Source organism: Lycorma delicatula, chromosome 2 (assembly GCF_047948215.1).
Source record: "Lycorma delicatula isolate Av1 chromosome 2, ASM4794821v1, whole genome shotgun sequence".
Classification (NCBI taxonomy): Eukaryota; Metazoa; Arthropoda; class Insecta; order Hemiptera; family Fulgoridae; genus Lycorma; species Lycorma delicatula.
Window position 1 is genome coordinate 76,587,596 of NC_134456.1, and position 21,259 is coordinate 76,608,854.

The following is a 21,259-nucleotide window of genomic DNA, read 5'->3' on the forward strand; positions in this document are numbered from 1 at the left end:
GTTTCTTTCCAGATGTATGTAAGGGCATTGAGAGTCCCCGAACCGGCATGCGACTCAGTTCCTTTAGGGGCATGGTGCATTTTGGGACAGGCTGGTTCAATTTGGCTTGACTGACTCAGATCAGTGTCTTCAGTCCTTAGTATTAACAGATGATTGCATATCGTGTGCAGTATGTTTGCTCAAAATATGAGTTTAGGCATGAAGAGGTGGTCAAGGAGCTTGAGGGTATCAGTTCCAGTCTGGATCTGCAGGTTAAGCGGAAAGTTAGATATGAGTGGTGCGTTGTTGAAAGACTTTTTAGGTGCTCCTTTTTTAGTGCTCAAAAGGAGTGCAGAGGGTGTTTAGTGTAGATCAGTGTAACCTGGGTGGTTAGGGACCCGTTTGGGTGCTTTTTCGCTAGAGTAGGCGTATTCGGCAATTGTGCCCGATCATTGGTTGACTTGTAATTTTGTTTGCTTTAATGTGGTAGCACATGCAATATTGCATACAATTTTTTAGAGAATGAGATTAATGCTTTGTTATAGCTGAATTTGTAAATTTTTATTGGTTATCAGTTTTTTTATTCAATTTAGGGGAGTTTGAAAAATATCTTTTGTTAGTTGATGGTTTTTAAGACAGATGGAAATGTCTTTCAAGGCATTTGCATTGGTGCTATCCTGATAGAAGCTGTACTGAAGACTGAAATATGTAATCAGGTATTGAGGGTCTACAAGATGACCACTGGTAAAGCCCATCAGGGCTAGGAACAGAGGGAGTGATGTGGCGACTGGGATCGTCACAAGGCAGATGTCTTTCCCTATGGAATCAGGATGGAGTACATATGACTAATTGCTGTAAGGCACTTAGAGAATTTGAACAAATAAGGATGAGTCAAATGTTGGGTTAATTATATTTAAGGCCTTATTAATACCAAACAGCTCTGCAACAAAAACACTGATGATCCTGGGAAGGCTAAACATGTATGTTCTATTGCCAACCACAAAAGCACAACCCAAATTAACGTTTTTAAAGTAGTCTGTATAAACTATATCATCAGGATTCATGCTATTTATAATTTTATAGTATTTTCCTCGCAAAATAACTGAATTTGTGTTGTTCTTATGGTACCAACAAAAACTAAACCAATAATTAATGAAGAGAGTAATAATAATATGGAGTAACAGTAAGAACTAGTGATTGTATATTCAGTGTACATTCAAGAAAAGGTGCTGTGCTCTGTTGCCTAGCAGAGCAGTAGATATTAGCTGTTCCTGATAGCGATTAAGATGTGGGTTAGAGAACACCGCATCATAGTTTGAATGATTTGGTTACAATTTAATGCAAACTACATAAGAACAGATCATTTGGTTTTGTCTATTCCAAAGTGATGCATCACCACTGTCCACCAGCAGACTTACCATGGAGCTTGAACAAAACGCCCTGTAGCAAGACGGATGAATGAATAAATGGACTACATGGAGCATTCTAAGAGGGCAAACTAAGCGGATGAATAAGCCACGCAGCTGTAGGCTAAGTAGGAACAGACCAGAGCTTGGTAGAAGTGCAACATGCATAGTTGATTATCTCCCCCAATGAATATTAGGTAAAACTCTTAGTATGACTAGCATTTTTAAACATTTTACGTTCAGTTCCTTTAAATGTGTTACCCAAGTTTGGTCAAACCACAATGCAAGAAATCTAACCTGTGTGAATGGTTTAACTGGTTCATCATGTAAAAAAAGTTGGGATCATCATGTTCCCATTTAGTTTTCTCAGGAGAAAACATGAATCCAGTCGTTTTACACCACGATTCTAAACATGTTATAGTGTTCTGGAGCAACCCCTCACTAGTAGCTAAAGATCTAGATGCAACATAAATTGAAAATCATTCACAAATAATGAACACATAAGTTTTCGCATGCAGTTTATAATTACTACTTACGGCTATGGAAAATAATGTAACACTCAGGACTTAGGACACTTCCCTGTGGTATTCAGTTTTCTAGTGTAAACTTTTCAGATACGGTCATTCCAACTTGAACTCAAAAGGACTGACTACTGAGGAAACCCCTGATAAATGCAAGTTGATTTGCTTGTATACTGCATTCATGTAGTTTATTTAGGATTCCTTTCCTCCAAGCCAACAAGGTGGTGGTGAAGTAGGAAGGCGTTTTGAATGACAGATTCAAAAGTAACTACATGATCGGTACACTATCTACCTTGGCAGAAACCGCATTGTTCGGGGACAATCAGAGTGTTTCTCTCAAGGTACCGCACCAGACAAGCATTCATTCCACCACCTTGCACAGGGAGGGTACTGGTCAAAAAGATTGGGCATTAACTTGAGGGATATGATTTATCTTTACCAGGTTTCAGTACAGGGATCACCAATGCTTCTGAAAAAGAATCTGGAAAACCAAATCAAAAAAATTCTATTATAGATACACAAAAGATGACATAATGCAGTAACCAGGAGGTGTGATAACAAACTGAGGCTGAAATTATCATTTCTAGGGGAAGTGTTATGGGAATTACTCAAGCCATACCTTAACTCATCAAAAGAAAAAGGAATGTTCAATTCATTTTGTGAATCTCTGATAACAAATCGCACACTTTCTACCTGTGACTTATATCTTATAAACTCCCAACAATATGATGATGTAAGTGAAACTGCCATAACATATTTACAAGTGTGTTTGCCACATCAATTGGTATTGTTACTAAGATGCCATTGTTTTCCAGTCCGATTGGTTGTGGAGATTGCCATGATCCTCATATGGCCCAAACTTTTCTCCACACAACCACTGATGTAGTCCTACAAATGATATAAACTTAATTCAGTCAAGATTTCTGTTTAGCATATCCCAACTCTGTAGGGGAAGACACCCACCTTGTTGAAATTCCAGTTGCCAAAACGCACCCTTCGTTCCAAGCCCTGAGACGCTTTACCAGAGGTTATCTTTAGACCCTTTAACTGATTACATCTCACAGTCATCAGCCAGGCCTCAGTCAGGATGCTACCAATGCAAATGTCTCAATAGACATTTACATCAGTAAAAATTATTATCTCAGCCAACGCCTTTGCTTTACGGTTCTTTCGGACATCTTCACTCTTCTTTTCCTATAATATCATCCTCTGAACTAGCTAACCCAGTCCATGGAAGCGCAAACCCCGTGCCTAGTCCAATTTCAGTAAACACTTGTGACTGTAAATGTCTCAACCATCGACTAAATAACAAGTCAATACAATGCTAAACTCATACCGTTCAAAATGTTATACATTAACAAAATTCAGACCTACATCCCATCACCCACTACAAATATCATACCTGAAGATCACCCTCAGCAAGGCAGTGCCACACCTCATGGCTGCATGGACCAACATTCCCTTGATAGTGCAGTCGCCCCCCACTGACAGTGGCTCCGCCACTCAACTTTAACAATTACTGCTCCAAATTAACCGCATGACATTTACTCCATCACATTCGAAGACTGCTCTCGGCAAGACAGTACTTAAACACTTGACGGCAAACAGCCCTCCCACTGTGGAAAGCACAGAGCAATTTAATAGTAGGCCTTCGACTGAAATTACATAAAGCCCTGTGGCAATCCCTTAGTGCACTCTGCAGTCTTCGCTCCACCAAGGAATAGCAGGCCGCCTTGGCTTTCCAGATGTTAAAGGGATAACCTCATTTGATGTTAAAGGGCTAAATTTTTTCCAGATGTTAAAGGGATAAATTCATCTAGTATCAAGTGTGTAAACTTGGCAAGCTGGTGAATCACACAACCACTTCTGTCATATTAACCAAATGAAGCTTTGTATTTGTTCCAGTCTGCTTTTCAAACCACCCATTTGTGTGGCTGACTCTGAGGGAAATCAGTATTACCGACTGAGATGACATCAGGTCTGTAATTGCTTTTAAAGAAGTTTTTGGAAATACATCAGGTAAGACTTGGGAGAAAGGATATTGACCACAAGGACAGATCAATGCACAAAAATATACTTGATGAAGATTATATAAACAAGTACGACCCATCGTTCAATAAGCAGAGATCCAAGTTCTGCTTCAGTCGATCAACTATAGTTCCTCAGCAAGAACATGATGATGAGACGCTTGAATGGTAAGGTGTTGAAATCGCCTATTACTAGGCAGGGTAAAAGAATTTGTGAAAACAAACTGGACAAATCATTCTCACTGATATCGGAATTTGGCAGAAGACATAAGCTGCAGATATTCATTTTAAATGGAGCCAATATCTTCACTGTGACTGCACGTATGTTTGTCGCTAGCAGAATATGGGTGGCTAATATAATTTCCTTCAGGTAAATAGCCAGAGGTTCACGTCCTCTGCCCTGCTTGACTGTCACATTTTTCATAAACATAACCATGAAAGGACATATCATCCTTGGGATGGAGGCGAGTCTCCTGCAGACAGGGCACAGTTTTAAAGGATTTTCTTCCTTTAGTAGGATTTCAATATCCTCATGTCGAGTACACAAGCTGCAAACATTCCAGTAAATAATATTGGTACCCATAAAAATATTCTTTTCCTGTTATATACAAAACTCTGTGTGCAGATTATTTGTTAGATATAATCTGGCTTTCCTTTTGGTATTGATAACTTTTAGGAAGTGCTTTGCTTCTTCAGCACTTCATTGACCTTCACAACCTTGAAATGACCTCAAGATGATTTGGGGACTTGGAAGCCTGGGAGTCCTGAGATAGTGAACCAGACGAGTTTTAATAGGTTCCTTAATACAAATCTTGATAGTTTTCTGCGTTGTTGGTGTAACAGTATTTTTATTTTGTGGTGGATTATTTTTATTTGATGGTGGTGGTGGCAATCCACCACCAAATAAAAAGTGGTTCTTATAAACCACTTTCTGACTTTCTAGCAGAAGTAATCTTCTTGCTTGTATTCAGTGACGTAATAGCAGATGTGGGTGATTTTACTTGGGCTGACAAGGCCTCTACATTTTGGTTAATTCTTTGCACGATATGCATTGATTCTCTTTTGGTACTTTGTTAGAGACAGCTTGGACACTGCTCGGGTTGCACAGGATTCATCATCCTGGGGGATTTGCTGTATTCCTGACAAGCCACAGGAAAGGACACTTTCTGTTCAATTTAAATCCTTAATATAGCCTGGTCCCCCTCATAAATAGGGCGTTCTCGAGATCTCACCAAATGTGAACCCTTACAGTTAAAACAATCTTCAGCCTCTGTGCATGCAATATCATCAAGTCCTGTATAGCTACAATAGACTTGCTCCTTGCAACCAATTTTGTTGTGACCAAAACCCTGACATTAAAAGCAGCATCTTAGGTTAGGTACATATGATCCCACATGGACAGATGGGTAGCCAATTTTTATTTGCTCAGGAACAGTTGGGAATCAAAAAGGTTAGGATAAGTAAGAATGTTGGCACATCAAGAGTCTTATTATTTCATAACTAATAACTAATGATAGTTCCCTATAAAACAAAACAAAATGTCTGCTGAAGTCTTATTTTCCTTGTCCATCATCTGGACGGCTCATGGATTGTTTCAGACAATGAAAAGCTTCTGAATTTACCTTTCACCACTTTAAAGTATTCTGTCCACAACCTACTAATATTAATCCCAAAAAGGTATCCCTGAACAAAGCATTGCTAAACTCTCCATTAGGCAGTGTTTCAAAAGAACTTCACTCCAAAGGGCAATAAATTGGCAAGACCATTTATAAATTTAAGTTCTGTAAAAGAAAATCATTTTAACAGATTCAAATTTATTCTTTTATAGATTTATATTCAGATTTAAACAAAACAACTTAATTGGCCATACTTACTACATAATTATAAAGTACATAAAAGTCTCAAAAATGAAAATCTTAAACATATATAGTTACGCATTAATTTCATATAGATGAATCAAATAACAAAATATTCTTAAACAAGTATAAATAAAATATGGCATTTTATTTTTTTTTAAAAACGAAATAATTTTTTTCTGGACAAAAAAAGGTTACACATTATCATCGCCTGGGCACAATATATTTGTTACAAATAAATAAATGTTAAAAATTGACAATTAAAAACTAAAACCCAGCACTGTAAAAATAGATCTTAAAAGGAAAAAGCCTATAACTATGTTAAAAGCGAAATAAAAACACAAAGATATATCACATCATTATTTATATCAATTAAAATAATAAAATTACAATTTGCTCTATAGCAAATGGTATAAATAACTGAAACACACTATTGTAATTCAAATATTTGAATACATAGACAGTCCTAAGAAATAGTAAAGTATAAGATAACAGCATTTCATTACTCCCTAGAATAGTTTGCATATTAGTCCCCAGTTTAAACTTGCAACATAATACCCCATAACAGATACAATCCACAATGATGTGGTGTACTGTAAGTTGGCAGTCGCAGAGTGCACAAACGGGTTCATTCGCTTGTGTCATCAGATATCCATGAGTGAGCCTAGTGCCCTATTTGCAAACAGCAAATAATAGGCTCCTCTTGATAGTTATTTCTGCACGAGGAGCTCCACAGTGACACAGTGTTCTTAATCAGGCAAAGTTTATTGTTGATATAGCATTCCATTCACTGTTATTCATCATGAACCACCCTCTTCAGGAAACAAACAAGATTGTTCGAAGCAATGCAATTGGTGAAAGGAAGCTGGAAACAAGCCTCTTTTGCCACACCATCAATGCACTCATTGACTGAAATTCCAATATGGCTGGGAATTCAGCAGAAGCTCACAGTTGTATTATGTTGAGTCATTTGCAAAATAACACACTGAATCTCACAGACAATAGGGTGTCTGGAGTACATGTCACTAATTGCCTGCAAGGCACTCATGGAATCTGAACAAACAAGTATATGTCAAAATGTTGGGCTAATTTTATTTAAGACCTTATTATTGGCAAACAACTCCGCAATGAAAGTACTAATGATGCTGGGAAACCCAAACATATATGTTCTGTTGCCAACACAGAAGCTCAACCACCAACAGAATTAATGTCTTTAGAACAGTCTGAATAAAATATAGCATCAGGATTCATTATATTTTTTAAAAATTATATCATAAATGGAATTAAAATTATATTATAAACAATTTTACTTACATATTTTATGTTTACATATATCTGTCTGTACAGCAATGCTAACAGTTGAAACAATAGCAGGACATGAACTGGCAAGTTCATGCCCACACCATTCTTGCTGTACATGACTTAGCTTTTTTATCACAACACACTCCAATGATCTGAAACAGTGAACAAATTACCTAATATATAAATAAAGACATATTTTTATCAATACACTTATCAAATTATTTTTAGTAAACTATTCAATCCGTACCATTAAAATAATTATTATATCATTCCATCTGACAATCAATGTAAAATATTACTCTATATATATCAGACAATTAAAGTAACCTACAGATCCCTATCCAGATAATCAGGAAGCAAAAAGACCAAATTGTTGAATATCAGCTTATAGAAATGACTGTCTGATGAACACTAATAACTTCTGCTGGAAGACCTCATGAAAGAATGACTAGCATCAAAAAAAGCTAATTGGACACAATTATATACCAGATCCAACATGTTAAATTAAAGGTTTCTACCTACTCTATAATCTCTGAACTACACTGGATTGTTTAAGAACTAGGCATGTAACAAGCAAAAATATGTTACAAGGGTTGTCCAGAAAGTAACTTATATTTTGAAATAAAAAAACATCCAAAAAAAAAAAAAAAAATATTATATACGTTTGAAAGGGACAATCTTAAATTGTTTTTCTACATAGTCGCCATTTAAATTGAGGCACTTATCATAATGATGCACAAGCTTTTCAATTCCTTCTCTATAGAAATCTGCCGCCTTAGATTTTTTGGCATCCCTCTTACACAAAACTTTGGATAACCAAGCTTCCCCGAGACAATTTCATGCAGTAAACTTCATGAAATTTGAGGGAAATGAAGCAAGAGTTTCGTAATCATAATGCGACAATTTTCATGAATTTTATTGTTGATTTTATCATCAGTTCATCAGTCACAAGACTAGACAGACCATTGTGGTCCTCATCATGAACATTGGTGCGGCCATTTTTAAACTGAATGCATCACTGTCTCACTCAACCTTCACTCATTATACCATCTCCATACACCTCACAAAGTTGTAGATGAATTTCAATTGGTTTGAGATTTTTTTCCAGTAAAAACCTAATCACTAAATGCACCTTACACCTCCACCTCGCAGAATTTTCTATTGAAGCGTACATTTCAATAATTCACAACAAACAAAGTAGAAAAAATCACAGTCCACACACTACGACAGCTTGATGCATACTGAGTGTAGAAATGTTTTGATGCCAAGATAGCGGCTCTATCCCCACCCATCTCCATGCTAGGTACAAATGTAAGTTACTTTCTGGACTGCCCTCGTACATAAATGGTACTGGACAAGAATATTTTGTTAAACTACAGAACCCAGTATAAAGTATTAAACGCAACCTGAAAATCTGTGAAAGGAGGGTAAATTCAGTGAAAAAATTCACATAATTTTCCATAAATTTATGTGAGGTAAATACACACTATCATTCAGATATTATCTACACTTAACGCCTGGTTTGAAGGACTTGACATTTGCCTCCGATAAAGTGCAATTACAAAAAATATATATGTAAAATCAAAATCAATCTTAAAATAATTGACTCAGTCGTAGAATTTAAGTCTTACTCCCCCAGGATTTCAACCTTAACCCTAAAATCAGCCAATAAATTCTACACCATAATAAATGTCCATGCTCCCACCAATGACAAAAACAATCTTAAAAAAGATAGAGAAGAGATGGGCAAATTCTGGGAACTTCTTGACCAAACTGCAAACAACATAAATAAGACCCACACCAAGATTTTAATAGGGGACTTTAATGCCCAACTTGGTAAAGAACGAAGATATCGTGATATTATCGAAAAATGGCCTGCCCAAAAGAAAACTAACAAGAACGGCCAAAGACTTGTCGAATTTTGCAGAAACCATAATATGATCTCAAAATCCACCTATTTTATGAGAAAACAAAACAAATTGAAGACTTGGAAACACCCAGATTGGAAAAAAGGGGAATGACAACTCGATCATGTTTGCATGGACCGGAATTATCACAAGGAGATTTATAATGTAAAAGTCTTGAGAGGAACAGATACTGGATCGGACCATTACTTAATTAAAGTTAAAATAAAATTCACCCCGCATAAAAAGAAAAAATCCCAACCTAAAAACAAAAGAGCTTATGATCCACATAAATTAATAAACAATGCCATCTTTGAAGAAACAACAAAAAAAATCAAATTAACTAATAATTTAAAAGAACTGACATCCCAACTGAAAGAAATAGCTGAAGAACTAGCCCCTATAAACCCAAGCAAAAAACACCAATGGTGGAATGAAGAATGTGACAAAGCAGTCAAAGACCGACACCGGGCTTGGATCAACCACCAAACCCAGAAAACTGAAGAATCTAACCATGAATTCACCAAACAAAGGAAAATAACTCAGAAAATTATAAGAGGAACCAAACGACAAGCCCAAAAAAACTTGATTCAGCAAATAGAAGAAAGTTCCAAGAAAACTAACTTCCGAAACTATTATAAAATTTTTGGTCAGGCTCTTCAAAGATATGAACCACCCACCCTTATGCTGAGAGGAAAAAAAGGAAATATGGCCCACACCAATAAAGAAAATGCTGAAATTTTGGCAGAAACCTTCAACAGACTCCTCAACTGTGACGACCCCCCAGAGCTTTTTGAGATTGACACTGAAACTCCAGTTAAAACTTCACCAGTAAATATCAACCCGCCAACAATTCAAGAAGTTCTCGCAGCCTTAAATGAAATAAAAAACTACAAAGCAAGCGGAGAAGACCAGCTTTTCGCAGAACTCTGGAAACACTCATCAGTTTATTCAGTCAAAACTTCCCTACATCTATGCCTCGTGAAAATATGGAACGAAGAAAAACTTCCAGAACACTGGACCACAGCCCTCATTCATCCATTACATAAAAAAGGGGATAAAACTAATCCGGAAAACTACAGAGGCATATCTCTCCTGGATTGCACATACAAAATCCTGTCGAGAATCATATACAACCGATGCAAAGACCAACTTGAACTGGAACTTGGGGAATACCAAGGGGGATTTAGGCCATGGAGAGGTTGCCCGGAGCAAATAATATCCCTAAAACTTATGATGGACTTATATAAAAGACGGAAAAAGCAACTAATAATCACCTTCGTCGACTTTAAAAGGGCCTATGATTGTATACACTGACCATCCATGCTGAATATTCTGAGAAACCTGGGCCTTCACCCTAAACTCGTAAACATGATAAAATTAACTTTAACCAATACCCAGTTCAGAGTGAAATTCAGAGCTGAACTCTCTCAACCCTTCTATATAAAAACTGGGTTGAGGCAAGGAGACGGCCTCTCACCACTCCTTTTTAACTGCGCCCTCGAATTTGTCATGAGAAAATGGTATGAAATAAATCCCAAAAATATAAAAATGGGTACTAAGAAAAACTCCATCACACTAAATTGCCTAGGATTTGCAGATGACCTCGCTCTTTTAGCAAATAATATTCAAGAAGCCAAAACACAAATCATGAGCCTTCAAAACCTAGCACAAAAGATAGGGCTTCATATCTCTTTCGAAAAAACTGAACTAATGGCCATAGATCCTCTGGTAATAGAGCACATTACGGTAAACAATCAGAAAATTAAAATAGTAAAACAATTTAAATATCTAGGGGAAATAATAACTTATAATTTAAATGAAAAAGTGACATGGCAAAACAGGACAAATAAAATGATTAAATCCCAAAAATTAACTTGGTCAACATATAACAAAAAATGCCTTTCTGCTAAAACAAAACTTAAACATTATAAAACTGTAGTACAGCCAGAAGTCACTTACGGAAGCGAGACCCTTTTCAAAATCACTCAGAAAAACCGAATTGAAAAAATTCTGAAAATAGAGAGGAGAATTGTCAGAACGTGTATCAATAAAAAACACCAAAAAGAAGGCCAATGGTGGATTGTGCCAAATGAGGTGGTGTATCGAGAAATAGAGCCTGTTACTGATACTATGCGGGAAAAAAGAATCTCTCTCTTTGGTCATCTCATAAGGACACCGGAAACAAGACTGTCAAGAAATATCATTGAAAAGCTCTGGTTCCAAAAGCTAGAAGTAGGATGGATCAAAGAAATTAGAGAAGATATGAAAGAATTGGGAATTTCCCTGACTGACCTACAGAATAAAACTGGAAAAATTACAAAGCTAAAAGATAAAAGCATTAGATTTAAACAAAAGACAGACAAACGACAAAATACAACGAAGAGGGTGTTTACGGATGAAGAAAAGAAAGCAAGATCTGAACAGATGAAGAAATACTGGGCAGCTCGGAAGAGTAAAATAACACGCTTTTCTCAGAAAAGATCCAACTAAAATTGACTTAAGTGGTCCCATGTTGGCCGTAAAAGCATAATAATAAATAATAATAAAATCAAAATAAAATGTATACAGTTAAGCATATATAATATGCAAAATGAATATGTATAATAATGAACTATTTCACTGAAGTTATTTTAATATTCTAATGATACTGAAAAGTTAATAACTAACAAAAGTATATTATACTTTTTGCACATGACTGTCCCAAGATAAATAAGAATAAATCACGTTTTCTTTAGAATCCAATGTACACCACTTTTCATGAACAGAATTAATTTTATATGTTGGGGTGTACATTACAGTCAATAGTCCACCAGTAGAATCGTACACTTTTGCATGTGTGTATTATCTTTAATATCATTATCTTACATAGTAAAATATGCTGAGATAATAAACTAATATCGTTTGTAGACAACAAACTCAGTTAACTATTTTGTTATGAACTGAACAGTAGTTTAATATACTACATTAGAAAGGGCAAATGTTAAGTGAATGGCAAATGTTAACATGAATTTACTCTACATGAACCGATTGTATATAACTGAAATTCAACACATGTGCTTTTATCAATAAGATAGAATTATAATACAGATGATATAAAATTACAAAGAGTAAGAGAATGTAAAACAATTTCATGTGTATTAATTACACTTTTAGAATTATCCAGCTTTGCTCATATAATATTTTTTACTCATATAATTTCATTTTTAAAATGTATATCAATTTTATTCAATAAAAATATAGGCATAAGCAAATATAAGAGTAATGTATTTTATAATATGAAGAAACTCAGGTTGAAATTTTGAAAATTGATTTTCATAGAAGTTCTCCTAAATGATTTTTGTTCCAAATTTCCTTAGTTAAATTACTAGCTATATATTTAAAGATAACTTTAAATACTAATTAAAAGATTGTTTCAACAGAATGGGAGATTTTTAAAATAGTTTTGAAAAAATATATTTCAAATTGAATGGATTACAAATTTACTAAAATATTAATTTTGCCTGAAATATTAGAAAGCAGACCAAATACTTGAAGGAAAAATGTCAAATTTATGTTTTTCAGTCTCCATTCCATAGAATTCAATTAGCAACCTAATCAATTTAGCATATAATAAAACTGTATTAAGGTAAAATTTAATATAATAAAATTAAGAAGAAAGTAAACCAGTAGTGTTCTTAGTGTTCTTAGCAGAAAATATAACAATTATTATCTAGCAACAATTTTAATATAAAAATCTTTAAAAATTCAAAACAAACTTTCAGCTCAATGGAATAGGCATTTCTTAATTCAGAAACAAATAATTGATTCTAATAAAAGTATCTAATATTTTATTTTATATTTCATTACAAGATTCCTCTTTAAATACCTTTTTATTACTGACTCTCACATAATTTCCCAGCTGTTAGTTTACTAGCAGTAGTACCCAACCGATTTTACTCTCATGACAATCCACTGATTGTAGTACACTTGCTAACATCACTTTTTTAACGATCACTTCCATAAATGGAATTTTATAAAAGCAAAGATTAGTAACGAAAATGAGAAAGAGAAGATTCCTTAATTAAAATTAAAAAAAAATTATTTGTTAAAAAAATTAACACCAATTTAAAAAAGTAAAGCAACTAAAACACCACACAAATGGGCAAAACAAGGACAACAAATTATAGATGTAAATTTTTATAAGCATTAATTTTTCCAACTTTTGTATAATAGTAAATACTCACCCTCCATAAAATCTTTTCCGTAAAAAAGGATGGTGAATGGGTTTGTTTACTGTATGTGCTCCATTTGTTCAGGATTTTGAAGTTTTCATTCTAAAAGTTTTTGTTGTTAGTACGCTAAATTCATTAATGTTATTTACTTACAACTGGCAAAAACATTTAACAAAATTATGTGTAATGAACATAAACCATGTAACTTTTTCACAGCAGGCCGTAGACCTGCTTTTTTTCTAGTAATATTTATTTACTACAGAACATTAAATTGAATGTATTGTATCGCCAATAATATAATACAAATACATTACGAAATAATATTATTAATCAGGTGTTTAACAAAGAATAAAAAACGCATAAGTAGTTCAAAAAACAAAAAAAAAACACAAATAAAGCACAATGCAAACATAATATTAAAATATTATATTAATTTAGCAACTCGCGGCACTGGTATTATTACAACTAAAATCTCACCCAAAACAAAGCCAAAATTACAATAGATCTACAGTAATATTCAGATACTCATTAAACTGAATAAAAATCACTCTATATACAATTACATCTGCACACAGTTTGTTAAACAGCTTCTGGTTCATAGTTATCTAATTACTTTCCATCTGCTTAATCTACTGCATGAAATAATTCAACTTCACTCAGATATAATTTCATATGAATGTTCTGGTGTTAAGAGTAGTCTTTTTTAGACCCTCAATTTTTTTGTTTATTAAAGGATCCTGGGGGGCGGGGTCCAAAAAGAAACAACCTGTTTTCGCCTAATAAGTTTCCCAAAAATTTAACACTGAATACAGTCGTAGTATTACAATATTTAAAAATGTATTAATTGAAGGAGAACAGAGAAGGCAGGGAGAAGGAAAAAGAATTGAAAGTTATTGAGAAACTATACAATGAAGGGAGTTGAGCTTTATAAAACTTTTACTTCAACATATTTTTGGTTTTCATACACCTCCCCAAATCTAAAAATTTTGGTTTTAAAACTTTTTCTGGCTATCTTTCTGACTTAGCAACTTGATATTTTTATTACTTTTCTCAAGATGATGGGATAACATGGTTAGAAGTTTAAGCCATTATCAAATGGATAGTAGATTACATAATCCCAACTCTAAAAATATAACTTATCTGATTGAATGTTTTTTGAAATACTTTTTTCTTTCTAAATGAGGTGTTAATTCTCAAGCTTTATCATAGATGTAGGGGGAACATATTTTTATTTAATACGTGTAATGGTGAACATATTTTTATTTTGTAGGACACTAACTTTTTGTTTAAGTAACAAAGAATACTGTAAAAGAATAATTGTGATTGTGATCTGCACAATATTGTTAGATTTTATGATTTTTACAACCATTTGACATCTTAATTCAGAGTTCGTATATGTGTAAGGCTTAATATATGCTAATTTTTATTACTTTTTACTGGTTTAATAAATTATTCTTAAACATTTTTATTATTATTTTAAAGAAAACAGGTAGATAAATGTAAAAATAATTTTAATTTTGAACTTAACTTTGAAAAAGAAGGGTAAAATTTTAAGTTTTGTATAAGTAACAAATTTTTACGTCACTGCCTACACCCTCTCCCTTGTACCATCACTCACAATCTCTCATTTCTTTACACTTCTGGTCTAAAATTCCTTACTATATCAATTGACTTTCCTTCACTCTCTCTCTTGTCAATAAATCATTCTATTAATCAACAATCATCTACTCTTTTACAGAAACTCTGTAGTTTTCTGAAAGTCTTAGAAAATTCTTAATGTTTATAGTTACATTAACCGAGTACTGTATAATTTGTTCAGATTGATTTCTCTGTCTTTATAAATAATAATCTGGATTATTCTGAAGAAAATTAATAATGTAAACTTAACATAAACCATAATGACCAATTTAAATTAACATAACCAAAACTTAAACATAAATATAATGATTTAGACAGTCACCTTGAAATATTTGTTTTTTTTCTATTTTAACAGCTTTTAGTTTATAGAAATTTTTGTATACAGGAAAACAAGCTTCAAAATTATTTGTACATTCTTAAACAGTTTAATATATTAAGCAAAATTAACCTTACTACAGAAAAACAGTTGTAATTAATGGAAGAATTATCTTGTCACAACCATACTGTAATTATAAACATAAATAAAAATTAATTGCTCATCATGACCATTAAAACACAGGACTACTTATATTTATTTTTACAAAACGAAATGAATTGTTAATAATCCTATTTTTGTAAAATCATAGTTTTGTTTTTGCTTTAAATTTCTGTAATCCATTTTAAATAAAAATTATTTAGCAAATGAAATGATTACAATAAAATAAATGAAATAATGCAAACATTTTTAATGGCCATAGTAGTCAATGTAAAAGAAATACTATTAAGAAAACAATTACTAGAAGAAAGTACTTGTTTAGTCAAGTAAAGGAAAACACTAGTTATGCAAGTCGTAAATGAGAAAAAATGTAAACAAAAAAAAAAAAAGAAAAAGAAATACAAACAAATATTAGATAAGCAATAAAACAAATTTTTATGATAATTCTGCTGTCCATTATAACAGGTGGTGAAAATTATACAGAATGATTACTTTTCATAACAAATTGGAAAATAATTTGAATGAAAGTTTCTATGACAAAACAATAAAAATTATATACTTTTAATAAATAAAAAAATGCAGAAGAATATTCAGTGGAAAAAGACGTGTAAAAAATTATAGATACAGTACATTAACATGAATCAATATTATAAAAATGAAACCAAAATATATCAGACATAATCACTACTGTTGGAGAGAAGAATAGTGAAAAATTATTGTTTATAAGATAGTACACTTAAAAAATTACATAATAAATTTTCAAAATAATTTCTAATAAATGTTTGTTAATCCAGTTCATTGCTTTACATAGCAATTGCTTGAGTCCCAATTACAGAATTATCTCGTTGGTATAGGATGTGTGCCTGATCAAGCATGATTTTTGGCAGGATAATGAAAATCATTTTTAAGATATGGATTAAAGTTTTATTTCACACAACAAAATTTAAATTCAAGCTCAGAGTTAATTAATTTTCCACCTAACACATTCATTATATTAAGGTATTTTTGGGTTCTAATGACATAATATTTTACTCATTTCTTACCCACTCACTGCCTGAATTCTCTCCATTCCCGTGAGGCTCAGATTCACTGTAAGGGGAACGTCAGTAGTGAAAAAGAATGATTTTTAGGGCAAATTACTGTTAATAAACTAATATCCTTAAGCGTATTATGATTTTTAAATTATTAATAATACAATTTATGTCATGATTATTTTATGATTTATATGATTAATAATTTCATAAAATGTATACTAATCAATCATTACCAGATAATTAAGAAATTTTCATTTATAAAAAATGTTTTTTTTTAGAACAGATAAAATTTAGCACAAAATTAAAAATGTAGCCTTCAAACAGAATAAAATTTTTTTTTTCCTTTCTTTGTAGCTACGTGTACATTTCAGTCACTTGTGAAAGATGAATTTTTGTTGTAGCATTTCAAAAAAAAAAAATCCATGAGATTTAAACCCAGAACCAGTCTTAATTATTTTTTCAAAAATAGTAATTTTCAATATTTAAAAAAGTGTTAACTTATAAACAGGCCTTTATAACGCAATCTGCAACTGATTTTTTACTATGTAAATTAAAAGTAAAATTAAAAACAAACAATTACAATTTTTTAAGAAATAAGATAAAATTTGATATTAATGAAATGTTTATAAAAACAATTATATTTTTAATTAATAAAAATTAAAACTACATCACAATTTATTAATTTTTGATGTTCTATTTGTAATTATGCATCTAATATGATGGTATAACTTTGACGACTTTTATAAAATTAATATTGTTTAAATTTGAAAACATAAAATTTCTCTGTGTATTTTTTAGAAAATGACAATTTACAAACAAAATCAAATTTTATTCAAGTACCTTAATCCATTTTTAAGATACAAATTTATACATAAAAACAGAAGCAGATCAACAAATGGAAAACTAATATCATATTTTTTGTTATACTGATTACAACACAATGAGAAAATACTGAACAACCTCACTGTACATTCAGCATAAGCTTGAAATTGATTATAAGTAGATAAAATATGCACTTATATTATTATCAACACATGAAATTCATATTATTAACACATCTATATTAATAAGAAATGTAAGATCAACAGGAAACATTTAGATTTTAGGTACTATCAGCTCATGTAAAATCACAAATTACTTTTACAAAAGTAACAAGATGACACATAAAAAAAATTATTATTAACCTAAGAAATTTAAATCATCAACACATTTGTCTAATGGTTTAACATTATTACATTCAGTTCAAAGTTCAATGAACCAATAAAAGAAGTATTATATGTATAAAGTAAGTATGAAATTAAAAATGAACTAGTTTTGTAATAAAATAATACTGTATAGAGAATAGTGAAACAATAAGAATTGTCAACTTTTGAAATGAATTTTATTTAAAAACTTCACAGAACTATTTTATAAATAAAATATTTATAATATCATACTTCACAACGTTGTAAAGGTTGCCTTTACAACCTTGTTCAGTGACTGGTGCTGCTGTTCTCACCCAAGTGTTATCTGTTATTACTGGTTGATTTTTCTAATTAGGTAAATACATACTTAGAAAATTGAAAAATATGTTGGATTTTAACTAAGTCTGTTTATTTTAACAAATATATATTAATGTATAAAATGTATATATATACTTTTATTAAAAAAAATATATATACGAGGTGCGAAAATAAAGTAATGAGACTGATTTTTCTTTGCAAGATGTGGCAACCCTGCAGCTTGTGTAGGCACACCATCTTTGACCTTGGTCTATAAGCTACTTCTAGTCCAAGCGGCACATTGATGCAACTGCTCAGTCGTGAGTTGTGCTGTAATAAGTGAACACGTGTTTGTGTCTCTCGTCACAGAAATGAAACCGCAAAATATTGCGCAACGGTATGCCATTTCTTTTTTCGTTAAATTGCGTGAAAATGCAACGACAACTTATGGTAAGCTTCAGAAGGCTTTTGGAGAGGAGGTTATATCAAGAGCTCAAGTTTTTCAGTGGCATAAAAGTTTTAGTGAAGGCAGAACGAATGTTGTTGATGAAGACCGCAATGGACGACCATCAACCTCACGGACAGATGTCAACTTGACCAGGGTGCGTGAAATCGAACGATCTGATCGAAGATTATCCGTGAAATTGCAGAAGAACTCTACATAGATCGAGAAACGGTTCGTCTAATATTAACTGAAGATCTTGGTATGAGAAAGATCTGTGAAAAAATGGTCCCCAAAAATCTCACACAATAACAGTGAGAAACACGGAAAAATGTGGCAGCCGATCTGTTAGAGCAAACGGAAATCAATCCAGATTTGTTGAGCAGTGTTATCACTGGTGATGAAGGTTGGTTTTTTCAATACGATCCAAGGACAAAACGCCAAAGTTCGCAATGGTGCTCAAAGGTATCACCCAGACCAAAAAAAGCTTGCATGTCAAAGTCAAAAGTGAAATGCATGCTTGTGTGCTTCTTCGATTCCAAGGGAATTGTTCATAAAGAGTGGGTGCCTCCTGGACAAACAGTTAACCAATATTTCTACAAAGAAATTTTAGAAAGACTTCGTAAACGAGTTCTTTGTGTCCGTGTCAACATTGCTGATAATTGGATTCTGCATCACGATAATGCGCCATCCCATACTGCTCTGTCAGTACAGCAATTTTTAACCTCATAACAAATTTCAGTACTACCACAGCCACCTTATTCACCAGATATCGCTCCGTGCGACTTTTTTCTATTTCCAAGAGTCAAAATGGCGGTCAAGGGACACCATTTTCAAACAACACAAGATGTCCAAAAAGCTGTGATGAGGGTCTTGGAGGATATTACAGAAGATGAGTTCCAGAAATGTTACCATCAATGGCAGAAGCACTGGAATAAGTGTGTGGTAAAAATGACTAAAACGGTAAGCAACATTTTTTTTCACATCAGTCTCATTACTTTATTGTCGCAACTCATATATATATATATATATATATATATATATATATATATATATATATATCATAATTGTATATATACTAAATGAACAAACATAATTCAAATCAAACACCTTTCTGAATGCTTTTTAAACACATTCTAAATATAGTTGCTCCAAATTAAAAATAAAAATGTTTAAACTGTCAGCATCAGTTGGTTCCAAAGTGAGAACAGCGGTGCCATTCACTTAAGAAAGTTGCAAAAATATTTTATTTATAGAATTAGTGACATTTATCATTTTAAATAATTCTCATTCCCGACTATAATCAACAAACAAATAATAAAAATACAACAATACAAGGAAAAAATTAATCTGAAATTTACTAAATTCATGAAACAATTCAATATTTACCGCAATACTGTAAAATTAATACAGCCATAGTTTTGTTTATCAGGTGTAGTTTTTGTAACATAGGTGAAATGATTTCTTTAAAAAGACTCACTCTCAAAATCTTCATAGAAAAAGGTGAAAACTAAAATCGTTTGTCAAGTTTCAACTTATACAGAGATCAAACATTTTATTCATGATACTTAGAAGTTTCTATCATCAAATGAAATGAAGAGTTATATGACCAGATAAATAATATAAGGATATTAATTAAAAGAGCAGTCAATGATCTTGTTAATTCAGGAGGAAAAATTAAACTGGAGGAAAAATTAAAATTAAACTTTTTAAAATTGTCTAACAACAATATTTTTTTTTTAAGGCAAGGTTGTAAAAAGGTTTTGAGCTAGCTTTCATTTCATGTTAATGTTTAGAGACTGCTACTAGGAGTTACAGCATTGTGAATGTCTGTTATTTATCAGAGTTTAAACTTTGTAAATTTATTATAAGATATTCACACAAAATAATATACTGGCATAAATACATATCCATGTTATATCCACCTTTATAATAGAAATAGCTGGGAATGTAACTATTCCTTATAATATTGACAAAAACAGAACCTCTTCACTGATTATGAAAAATATTAAAGCATAAACTTCTTGGATCTCAATAAGAAAACATTAAAATAGGTAAACATTCAAAATCTACAGAAAACCTGTCTGGAACTGACACACCCATATACAACACTTCTAATTACCCTATAAAACATGATCTTTCAATTTTCAGAACAAATTGCTGTACAATAGGATATAGGCAAAACATGGCACCTTCAAAAAGTTACACCTAAGTAACATCTCTAAAAAAAATATTGGTCTGATAGCAGAACCAAATACTCACTATCTCTCCTCAATCCAAGTGTATATATATATATAAAATACACATATATGAAGTAGTATATATATATATACTACTACTATATATATATATATATATATGTTTATAATATATATATATATATATATTACAAACAGAACTATTGGGGAAAAAAGTTATTTGAAAATAACTTCATGCTTTCATACTGCAAACTGAAAGAAATCTTTCTCTCCCTTCCTCAAAATTTACTAAAGACTCCTTAGAACTTTCCCCAAAATAATTGAAATAATAGGTGGGTACAAACAAAACCCTTAAAAATAAACAGATGTACATAATATTTCTGAAAATTCTCATATTTTATTCATAATTAAAAGAATTAATATTTTTTTATATTAGTTCAAAACATAATTTTACAATAAAATCTTTTCATGTTAAAAAATTTAGAACTATGTAAATTACTTGAATTCTCTGTGATAAGTCATCTCATTTACCGAAAAAAATAAATTGGGTGATTGTACACCTGCAACAGAATAAAATTTTAACCTACCTTTGATGACCAGTAAACTTGTATATAAGTGAATCAGAAAGAAAAGGAAATAATTTGGGAACTTATTCTAGAGCTTGAAATAAGGAAAAAAATTCATACAAACATATGTTGAAAAGCGTTTTGTTATCTAGTGCTGGCTAACAAAAAATTTCACCTACATTTCAGTTACCCAGTGAAATGAGGTCATATTGAAAT

The 21,259-nt window shown here is 32.1% G+C and overlaps 1 protein-coding gene across 1 annotated transcript in view; it reads right to left on the bottom strand.

Moving 5' to 3' along the window:
* LOC142319896 (uncharacterized) overlaps positions 1–21,259 on the bottom strand; it is a 143,255-nt gene that overhangs the window by 111,350 nt on the left and 10,646 nt on the right. Inside the window, exon 4 of the mRNA XM_075357569.1 lies at positions 7,104–7,243. Within this exon, the coding sequence (XP_075213684.1) occupies positions 7,104–7,243 (140 nt within the window). The remainder of the gene's footprint in view (positions 1–7,103; positions 7,244–21,259) is intronic.